This window comes from Acanthochromis polyacanthus, chromosome 9 (genome assembly GCF_021347895.1).
Source record: "Acanthochromis polyacanthus isolate Apoly-LR-REF ecotype Palm Island chromosome 9, KAUST_Apoly_ChrSc, whole genome shotgun sequence".
NCBI classification, from domain to species: domain Eukaryota; kingdom Metazoa; phylum Chordata; class Actinopteri; family Pomacentridae; genus Acanthochromis; species Acanthochromis polyacanthus.
The window spans coordinates 30,140,587-30,151,131 of NC_067121.1; the positions used below are offsets into that span (position 1 = coordinate 30,140,587).

General features: G+C 39.1%; 1 protein-coding gene across 2 annotated transcripts; it reads right to left on the reverse strand.

Annotated features, from left to right (window-relative positions):
• Positions 1–185: 185 nt before the first annotated feature.
• Positions 186–10,003, reverse strand: cdc7 (cell division cycle 7 homolog (S. cerevisiae)). 2 transcript variants are annotated; one of them, XM_022214314.2, is made up of 12 exons: positions 9,623–10,003; positions 9,214–9,304; positions 8,715–8,801; positions 8,417–8,552; positions 7,134–7,227; positions 6,831–6,973; positions 3,483–3,831; positions 3,214–3,309; positions 2,870–3,024; positions 1,729–1,811; positions 1,365–1,514; positions 186–1,246 (listed from the first exon to the last, which is right to left on the reverse strand). In XM_022214314.2, exons 2-12 carry the CDS (start codon positions 9,302–9,304, stop codon positions 807–809), a joined length of 1,824 nt encoding a protein of 607 aa, XP_022070006.2. In that variant the 5' UTR covers positions 9,623–10,003; the 3' UTR covers positions 186–806. The 2 variants fall into 2 exon arrangements, with proteins under 2 accessions (XP_022070006.2, XP_022070007.2); XM_022214315.2 differs by lacking the exons at positions 8,417–8,552; positions 8,715–8,801; positions 9,214–9,304; positions 9,623–10,003 and adding an exon at positions 7,540–7,778.
• Between the last annotated feature and the right edge of the window lie 542 nt (positions 10,004–10,545).

The following is a 10,545-nucleotide window of genomic DNA, read 5'->3' on the forward strand; positions in this document are numbered from 1 at the left end:
ATGCTCCCAGACCAATTACAATGTTCTGATTATTTTTAACACATTTATGAAGCAAATGATTCAATTCACACTTCATAACACTTTAAAATGAGTGTTTCATTATTCTTGAATGATTGCTGCTATCAACACTTTGTATTTAATACTCATTTAAACAGTCATAAACCATAGAAATTAAATGACAGATACTTGTTATATTTTTTTTCTTTATTAGAAAATCTAAAATGGAGGCAAATTGTCCAGTTTTCAGTGTTTCAAATAAATACAGCTGGAACAGAGGCGCGTACAGCCACATTCACATAGACAAGAGATAGAGTTTAAGTGTTTATGTTCAAATTAAAAACCCTTTCATTGGTACAGAATAGTCCCTTAATAGAGCTGTAATGTGGTGTCACAGCAGCAGTGAGAATAATAAACACGAGGACCGTTTCCTCTTTACGAGCGAGATTTAGACAAATACGAATATAAAATATCTGTTGCCTGAGTTTAAAACACTTTAACGGTTTACAGAACAGACGATGTAAAACTTTAGGTCAATACTTGAGCTCTTTGACAGGCTCAGTAGCCATAGCTGCCGTTAAAATAACTGTGGAATTCAACTTGTGAACAGTGAAGTCAAACCTGTGCTGCATGAATGTTTGTTCCTTGTAACTATGACGTTTTGAAGACGGTTAAAGGGGGAGGAAGCTTTGCAGTTAGCAATGAACTCCTCCAGTCTGCTAAAACAATCACACATGCCACCTTTCTAAATCTGACCTGCATCCAGAGAAGCCACACAGCTCGGTTCTCCTGCGACGCTCCACGGTGGTTCAAAGGTCCTTGAACAGTGGATGCTGCAGAGCCTCAGCAGCTGTGATTCTGCTGTGAGGGTTCAGGTCCAGCAGCTTGTCCAGCAGGTCGTAGGCCTCATCAGGAACGCTGTCCCAACCCCGCTCATCTTCCTCCACCTTCCAATCTGTTACCGAGCTCTGTTCTGCGAGACAATTTGCGGTTTCTTTTTTGCCCGACTGTTTCTGGCGGCTTGCAAGATGAGAAGAAAGAGTTTCTCCTGCTCCATCATTGTGCTGCTTAAATGTTCCCTCAATGGGACGGTGTGTGGGCGTGTCATCTTGGATTTTGAGATGACGGGTGGTGGCTTCAGGAACTGGTGTGACTTCATCATCTGGTGACGGCCTCCGTCCACGGAGCGTCTCACACAGCGTCCTGAGGTCCTGTCGAGGAAGCTCCCGGCTGCACACCACCGCTTTACCTGGGAGAGGTGTCAAGTTTACGCTCTACATGGATCTCTATACGTAACCAAAGTAGATTCCAGTTTCCTTGTAAAATTATAGCGACTAGTTTGCGGAGTAAAAAGTATAGATACATACCAAACGACTTAGCTGCCTGGATTGTCTCTCTAGAGCCTCGTATGATCATGATCTGAGTGAGAGCAATCAGATCATCGCTGGCTTTAAAGAACGGATAACGACCACTGAGAAGTGAGAGCAGGATCACACCAGCTGACCACACATCTATGGCTGCAGCACAGGATGATAGAAAAGTGGAGGAGAGTACACATTAGAGACAATAAGAGATGGTTAGAGGAGCCCACTTCCAGCCTGCCTGATGTACTAAAGTGTAGCTGCAGCAGGAGGATGAGTGGGAGCACTAGAGGTGAATGAACTGTATGTTCTGAGTGTTTATATATATGCTGTTAGTATTCGTGTATCAATAATGGTGTGAGATATCAACCTGTTCCTTGGTCGGGACACTTGGTGAGGACTTCTGGTGCTCTAAAGCCTGGTGTTCCACCTCTGGGTGCCACCTGCTGCTTCCTTCAGACAAAAACAACTACGTTAAAGAGGTGTTTGATTATAACACACAGAACAGAAATTTAACATTTGGGTTAATATATAAATGCGAGACTTTTTGTGACATAGTTGACAGGTAGAGTTGACATTTTTCTGTTTTCAGGCCTAAAATCAACATGGCCGCCTATAACCAAACATCACACGGCACTTTTACAGAAAGATTCTTCTAAATATTTTATATATGACTGAGTAGAATTGAAATTGAAAGTCATTTATAAAGATATTGTAGCAAACCTGTTGACATGCCATAAATCCACACTTGACTCACACACTACTTTATATTAAATAACTCAGAAAGCCTTGGAGTCTTGCCAGTCTTTTCTTCAGGAGGAAATGACATCATGTGGAGCAGGTCATGTGATCTGGAATTAACACACTTCCTTGAGAGGTGTTTTTGTAACGGGGAACTTAGTAGAAAGTGATTCCTGGGACACAGATACAATTAGTTGTTTTCCATATAAAACTTGATATATTGCCGAAAAAGAAATATCTGTCATGATGATCTCAACTTAATAATAAAGAACACAATCAAAACAATTTTTGAATAAGCTCATTTTGTTATTGTTTAGCTAATTAGAAGGTGGTTGTTATTAAATTTGGACGTTATTTAGTTGACATTTTAGTGATATCCAGTCATTTTTTTTAGTAATAAGTGATAGTTTCCATAGTAAATAAGAATGGAATTTGTAAAGACATGATCATAATGAACATAAAAAAACATTTTTTTAAAAAACTTTTAATAAAAATGTATGCAAGATATATCCCATGGACTTCAAAGGTGCCTCAATTATGGATTGACCCATTAAGCATTAAACAATTCCTTTGTGCAGTGTTTTAAGTAAGTTTCTTATGATAAGAGTTTTGTTCGACGGATGCGTTTGGTTCTACACAGATGGCACTAAAAGTCACTCAGATATGTTACAGAACTCAAGTTACAGCCTAAAATATAGCCTATTATGTCTAACAGGAGAGATTAATTTCTCTTATTTATATGTGCAGCTTTTTATGTTGTGCTTTGTTACCTGGACATGCAGACGTTGCAGACACGGTCAGTCATGTAACAGTTACAGGTGAGGTCCTGTTGTACTGTCCACTGAGGTTTCTGACTGCTGCTCTGAGTCTTGACCGGCGGCGGACACCTGGCGGCTGGATCCTCTGGTTTGCTGGGCACTACCAGCTGAAGAGAGGATTTAATGACAATAAAATACAACTGCAGTTGTGAAAAATAAATGACTAAACCCCTTTAAATATTTGCAATTTCAGGGCTCTTGAGATATTTTGTGTCTGCAGTAATCCAGAATAAATAATACATTTAATCAAATAAACCCATTTTTGCCATACAAGTCAGATAATTCATTTTGCTTACTTCTGTTTTAACAGCAGCTTGTTTGGTGGTGGAGTCAGCTGGTGTGCAGCTGTTCAGGTTCCTCTCTGCAAACACTTTGCGTAGTGCTGCCAGATCCTAAAGAAAACAAGCGTGGTTGGCAGAGGTGAGCAAAACCCAAGATAGAAGCGCAGAAAACTGAACACAAACAGGTGCACAGATACTTTAATATGGCAATTCAGGAAATCTTTAGCCTCACTTAAGTTTTGTGTACATGAAAAGACTAAAAAACACCAACGTAGTGCAAACACCTTTGTGTGCTTTGTGCGAGAGGAGGAGGTGGTGGTGGTAGTGATGTTGGTGGTGGTGACAGATCGTGTTTTTTTAACCAGTGCTTTTCGAGAGGCTGAGAAGAAAGTGGTGGTGGAGGAAGAGGAAGGCGGCAGGGGTACTGATCGCCCAGGAGGTGGAGAGAGTGGGGTTGAGGCTGTGGTGGTGATTTTGTGAGGGAGTTTAGAAGGTGCTTTGCTCCGGTGTGCGGCCTGTTGTTTCCCTGTGGAGCCTCCACCTCTCTGTGATGACCTCTGCTTCACCACCTTCAGCAGCTCGATCTGGGTGTCAGCTGTACCCTGAGCCAGGCCGAAGTCCACAAGAGCAAACCTGCACACGCACGTGAAAATACAAGGCAATGAATGCTTTATACAGGGTGGGCCATACGTTTCCATACATAGGAAAATGTACATTGTATATTTTTTTAATGTTTCAGATACCCTAGAAGATGCATTTGACACTATCTTTGGGGACACTTGAAGGCTATGGTGTATCAGGTGAAGATACACACGTGGACAAAATTGTTGGTACCCCTCAGTTAAAGAAGGAAAAACCCACAATTCTCACTGAAATCACTTGAAACTCACAAAAGTAACAATAAATAAAAATTGATTGAAAATTAAATAATCAAAATCAGCCATCACTTTTGAATTGTTGATTAACATAATTATTTAAAAAAACAAACTAATGAAATAGGGCTGGACAAAAATGATGGTACCCATAACTTAATATTTTGTTGCACAACCTTTTGAGGCAATCACTGCAATTAAACGATTTCTGTATTTGTCAATGAGCGTTCTGCAGCTGTCAACAGGTATTTTGGCCCACTCCTCATGAGCAAACAGCTCCAGTTGTCTCAGGTTTGATGGGTGTCTTCTCCAAATGGCATGTTTCAGCTCCTTCCACATATGTTCAATGGGATTCAGATCTGGGCTCATAGAAGGCCACTTTAGAATAGTCCAACGCTTTTCTCTCAGCCATTCTTGGGTGTTTTTGGCTGTGTGTTTTGGATCGTTGTCCTGTTGGAAGACCCATGACCTGCGACTGAGACCAAGCTTTCTGACACTAGGCAGCACATTTCTCTCCAGAATGCCTTGATAGTCTTCAGATTTCATCGTACCTTGCACACTTTCAAGACACCCTGTGCCAGATGCAGCAAAGCAGCCCCAAAACATTACTGAGCCTCCTCCATGTTTCACCGTAGGGACAGTGTTCTTTTCTTCGTATGCTTGGTTTTTGAGTCTATGAACATAGAGTTGATGTGCCTTACCAAAAAGCTCCAGTTTGGTCTCATCTGTCCAAAGGACATTCTCCCAGAAGCTTTGTGGCTTGTCAACATGCATTTTTGCAAATTCCAGTCTGGCTTTTTTATGAGTTTTTTTCCAGCAGTGGTGTCCTCCTTGGTCGTCTCCCATGAAGTCCACTTTGGCTCAAACAACGACGAATGGTGCGATCTGACACTGATGTACCTTGGCCTTGGAGTTCACCTTTAATTTCTTTGGAGGTTGCTCTGGGCTCTTTGGATACAATTCCAACGATCCGTCTCTTCAATTTGTCATCAATTTTCCTCTTGCGGCCACGTCCAGGGAGGTTGGCTACTGTCCCGTGGGTCTTGAACTTCTGAATAATATGAGCCACTGTTGTCACAGGAACTTCAAGCTGTTTAGAGATGGTCTTATAGCCTTTACCTTTAAGATGTTTGTCTATAATTTTTTTTCGGATGTCCTGGGACAATTCTCTCCTTCGCTTTCTGTTGTCCATGTTCAGTGTGGTACACACCTTTTCACCAAACAGCAGGGTGACTACTTGTCTCCCTTTAAATAGGCAGACTGACTGATTATGAGTTTGGAAACACCTGTGATGTCAATTAAATGACACACCTGAGTTAATCATGTCACTCTGGTCAAATAGTTTTCAATCTTTTATAGAGGTACCATCATTTTTGTCCAGGCCTGTTTCATTAGTTTGTTTTTTTAAATAATTATGTTAATCAACAATTCAAAAGTAATGGCTGTTTTTGATTATTTAATTTTCAATAAATTTTTATTTATTGTTACTTTTGTGAGTTTCAAGTGATTTCAGTGAGAATTGTGGGTTTTTCCTTCTTTAACTGAGGGGTACCAACAATTTTGTCCACGTGTGTACGAGACATAAATCATGTTAAGGAACGTATCACTAATGCCATCACAAGCATAATTTCAACTGACCTCATACAAGTTCACCAACAGTGGAAAACACATAATATGTTTTTGAAACAGTGGTAATCATATAGAGCAGGAGTGTCAAACTCATTTTAGTTCAGGGTCCACATTCAGCCGAATTTGATCTGAAGTGGGCTGGACCAGTAAAGTCACAGCATAATAGGGAAACAAAATGACAAAAAATGAGACAAATGACATGAAGAGAAACAAAAAAGCGGAAAAAAGTGGATTAAAAAAAAAGACCAAAAAATCCCGCAAACAACACAAAAATGGCAAAAAAGAAACAAAACTACAAAAACTAAAACAAGACATAAAACAACAAAAACAAGACAAAATATTACAAAAATAAGACACAAAATGCCAAAATCGAGAAATAAAACAATAAAAAATGAGACAAAAGACAAAACAAAAAAGAGACAAAAAATTTCATATAAAAACTTACAAAGCGACAAAAAAAGTCAACAAAAACAGGACAAAAAAATACAAAAGTGACACAAATGAGACAAAAATGACAACAAAAGAAACAAAATGACAAAAACAGTCAAACTACAAGCGAGACAAAACAATACCAAACGACAAAAACGACACACAAAACAACAAATAAAGCACAACACAAAATGACAAAAAACACAAATGAGACAAAAAGGAAACACAAATGACAAAAGTCAGACTGAAAAAAAAACAAGACAAAAAATTACAAAAATGAGACACAAAAGAACAATGAGCAATCTAGTATTGTACTTTATGATCACAACAACTTGTCATGGTCTCAAAACTATTTTAAATGTATAGTTTTACTAATTTACAATCTGCAGTTAATGTCTTCTCTGTAATTTTTACACTTTACAAAGTCGTCCCGTGGGCCGGATTGGACCCTCTGGTGGGCCGCTTTTGGCCTGCGAGCCGAATGTTTCACACACCTGATATAGAGCACGTTATATAAATAAAAACGGTTGTCCAACATAAAAATATATATATGCACTGGACATTGGTGAGATAAAGCACAATCTAAAAGCTCTAAAAGTTGAGCGACATTCAGTAATAAATCAACACTAAACCAGAAAAAAAAACACTAAAACATTTTATACGTAACAACTCTATTTTACACAGAGGGATGCAGCTACTTACATTTTGCTGTTCCTGTTGTAGAGGAAGTTATTTGGCTTTATGTCCCGATGAATGATGCCAAACTGGTGAATATGTTTGAGGGCCTTTAACAGGTGGTAGATGTACAGACGGGCCTCTTCAAAGCTTAGCAACCCAATGATGTCCTGATGAATACAATTTGATCAGACTGGGAACTTTACATTATATTTCAGCAAACAGGAAGTACATTAGGAAGGTAAGCAGCTGATCGAAAATTTAATCAGATTGTTTACAAAAAAAAAGCTAAATATGTCACTGAAGAGCAGTAGCTACGTATGTACATACCACAATAGCTTGATGCTCCATGTAGGGCATTACAATCACCACATGGTCCTCCTTCCTAAAGCAGTATGTCACCCCCATCACATTGTCTCTGCCTCTGCAAAGTGAAAAAGGGTCACAGTTGAGATGACAGAGGGTCAGTTCAGTTTGCTGTGTTGTATGTCTGGAAGCGACGTCAGTTTTGGATGCGTACTTCCATGAATCATTACATAACTCAGACATAAAGCACATTCACATATTTAAACGAATGTGCTTGAAGCTGCACATCTTTTGCCAACCCCGACGTTAATGTATTACGGTGCGTAGGTTCAGCTGAATCACACAACCTTAAACAAATCAGGATCCCACACACCAATTTGCTACGGCATAAAAATAACCCTAAAAGCAAAAACATCTAACAATTCCTTACCAGTTTCGCATTTTGCAGCTCCTGAGCTCTTCACAGATTTATGTCAACACACCAAAATGTCCGTATGAACAAATAATCTGACATAGCCTCTAACTGCGGTGCATTCAGTAGGAGTCTAAAAGTCTTAAACAGCCAAACACAGCAACACAAAAAGCAAAGAGAAGCTCAGTGGAGGGATGCATCTGTCTCCAGGCAGAATCACAAGGAATTTAATACAAAAATCTAAACAAACAAAACAGTACAAGTCGACAGATTATTGGATCAGATAACAGCTTTTTTCCGGCTACCATCAGACAAGCAGCATTGGACGTCAGGGAGGAGGGGCATAACATTAAAATATCACGACATCACACTAATTGTAATGGACAAATGTGCAATACCCTCACATGTGCAATAAGTACCTTTGCAAACAAGTATTTTATTGATTGTTGTGTTTATTGTTAATCCATTTATGCTAATATTTGCACTGATAAAGTGCTTTAGTGTGATTTATTTCAAGGTTTGCTTTTTTAAAAAATTGTTGGTAAATTATTTTTTGACTCGGAGTCACGTACAAGAATTCCAATGTACCTGTACTGTGATGCATCTGTGCAAATGGCAATAAACTCTATTCTATTTGATAAAGTGCTAAAGAGGAAAGTTTTTTAAGTCGACAGAGAAAAGCAACACATTTAGGGGTGTAAAGAAACACAGAGTGAAGACAACTGATAATACACCAGATCACAAAGTGGAACAGTGGCTTAAACAATACATGAAGTGAAGTCGATAAATAAATCATAGTCAAAGGAATACTATAAGTTCATCAGGTTCAGTTCTTTCAGAAAGATGTTGAAGCTGACAGGACTCATTTCAATGTGATAAACAGTGTTGAACTCACCCCGCAACAGTGAGACACTGAAGCTCTGCAGCAATGCGTGTCGGATGGCTGGTGGGGATGAGGTGCTTCAAGGCAAACATCTCTTTCCTCCCGTCTCGCATCTGTGCCTCACCCAAGTACACCGAGCTGAACGTACCTGAAGCACAGATAGACGTATGAACACCTCACTTGTACTGTTTGGATAAATCCGAAGAGGTGAACGAGAGAGTACTGCAAAAATAATCCCAAACAAAGCTTCTCTTCTGCAAACAGTAAATCAATTCCAGTTGTTGTAGAGGAAGTTAAGATAACCGTGTACCTTCTCCAATTTTGTCTACGATGCGGAAAACCTTTGCCAGCTGAGGAACAGCTTTGTAGAGAAACTCGATAGCCATCTCAACATCCCCTGGAGGTGAACAAAAAATAAATTAAAAAAATACTGTTTGCACTTGCACAACATGTTTATTGAATTAACTGCATAACTCCCCACTAAGATCAGTCAAAAAACAACATACACAACATGAGTGAGAAGTGCAAGTAATTGACAAATACATCAAAGTACTTGACTTCTCTACGTCAGTGATTTTTTTTTTTTTTTTGCTGTCTCCGAGTTTGGAAGCATCTGTTTCAGCTATATTTTGCTGGAAATGTGCTGTTCAACTAATCAATTAATCAACAAAATTGACAATGAAAGTATGGTTAGCAAGCAACTTGATACTAAAACTGTATGGACCTAACTATGTTAGAAATAATAGCCTTTACCTAGAATATGTTTATATACTACTGTTTTACTGTTGTCATAAAGTGTCCAAACTCACTTGACAGTTTGCCTTTCATGTGACTTCTGTCGGCTTTGATGATACATCCGTCTGTGCTGATGCCCTCATTGCGAACAGGAGACAACTCCATCTGAAAACCAGAGAAAAATCATGTGAGGCACTTAGAAGCTGGAGATGTTCACGACGAAATGTTAACAAACATCGAATGAATAAGTTCCTACATAGACCCTCACTGTTCAGTGATTGGATTGGAAAGTATGACTACGTAGAGCTGCATTCTGTTTGCAAACTATGTGGCTTAAATGGCATATAGATGAGAAATATGTGAAGCTAATGTTACTTTGAGTATGCATTGTTACAGCTCAGCTAGCATTCTGCTGCTAACTGCGGCTACAGTCCGTCAAGCTAACTAACCGCAGCTTGTTGAGGAAAACACAAAGAAACTCACCGCTTTAGTTGGTTGTAAAATGCGACAGCTCCTCGAATGAGTGATTTAAAAAGTCGCCAAAGAGATACGAGCTATTTCATTACCGGCGAAACATTAAACTAACTGAAATGTCGCCCAGGCTGCGGCTGAAGTAAACAACTTGTTCAGACTTTCTGGATCTTTTCCGCCAACAACAAACTACGCGCTAAAAGTGGCGTCACGGCCGGATATCTCGCGTTGCATCAGCTCAAATCACGTGATGTCGACCTCCACCCAGCACATAGGAAGTACTGAATCAAAGCGATAATGTATGTTTACATCGCTTACTGGCGCAAAAATACAAATGCCACGGGGTTAAAAAGTACCCCGCCATGAGTAGTAGTACGAGATTGAAAGTAGTCCTTAAATAAAAGCAAGAATTATCACTAACATGTCCTTAGTCTGAAGGAAAATGTGTCCTTTGTTCTATCATTACTTTATTACTCAAGCAGTGATGTAAAAGCAGGGTTGTACTGTAGTTGGTTGATGTTCATTCTGAGCTATTCTAAACAAATTAGTATTTTTTTCTTCCATTAACCACATAATTGGCTTGTTTAAATTTGGAGAATCAGGCACAAAATTACCTGAATTTCAAAGAGCTGATCTCATTAAATGAAAGCAACTTTGTGACTACACAGAGGCCACATTTTAATGTTAATGTTATGACTGACTAACTCTGGCCTTGACTTCTTACATACAGTGTTGTTAATTTATGATACAGTCTGTATGAAAATCTTAAATTCTTTCATGCCTATTATCTGTTTTTATGCTGCAACCTGCTTTGACCAGGATGTTCTTGTAAGTTATTCTTAACCTTAACCAGCTTCTTCTTAGTAAAATAAAGATTAAATAAATATAAATTGTAAGTAAAAGTACAGTGTTCCCTCTGAACTCAGGTGGGCCAC

What these genes read in the sequence shown, in the direction of transcription:
- cdc7 (XM_022214314.2), bottom strand. Translation starts at nt 9,304, where the DNA reads ATGGAGTTGTCTCCTGTTCGCAATGAGGGCATCAGCACAGACGGATGT. An exon ending in CGTAGACAAAATTGGAGAAG is followed by an intron (nt 8,553 to 8,714) that starts GTACACGGTTAT and finishes TCTGTGCTTCAG; the next exon opens with GTACGTTCAGCTCGGTGTAC. An exon ending in TGGAGCATCAAGCTATTGTG is followed by an intron (nt 6,974 to 7,133) that starts GTATGTACATAC and finishes TGTATTCATCAG; the next exon opens with GACATCATTGGGTTGCTAAG.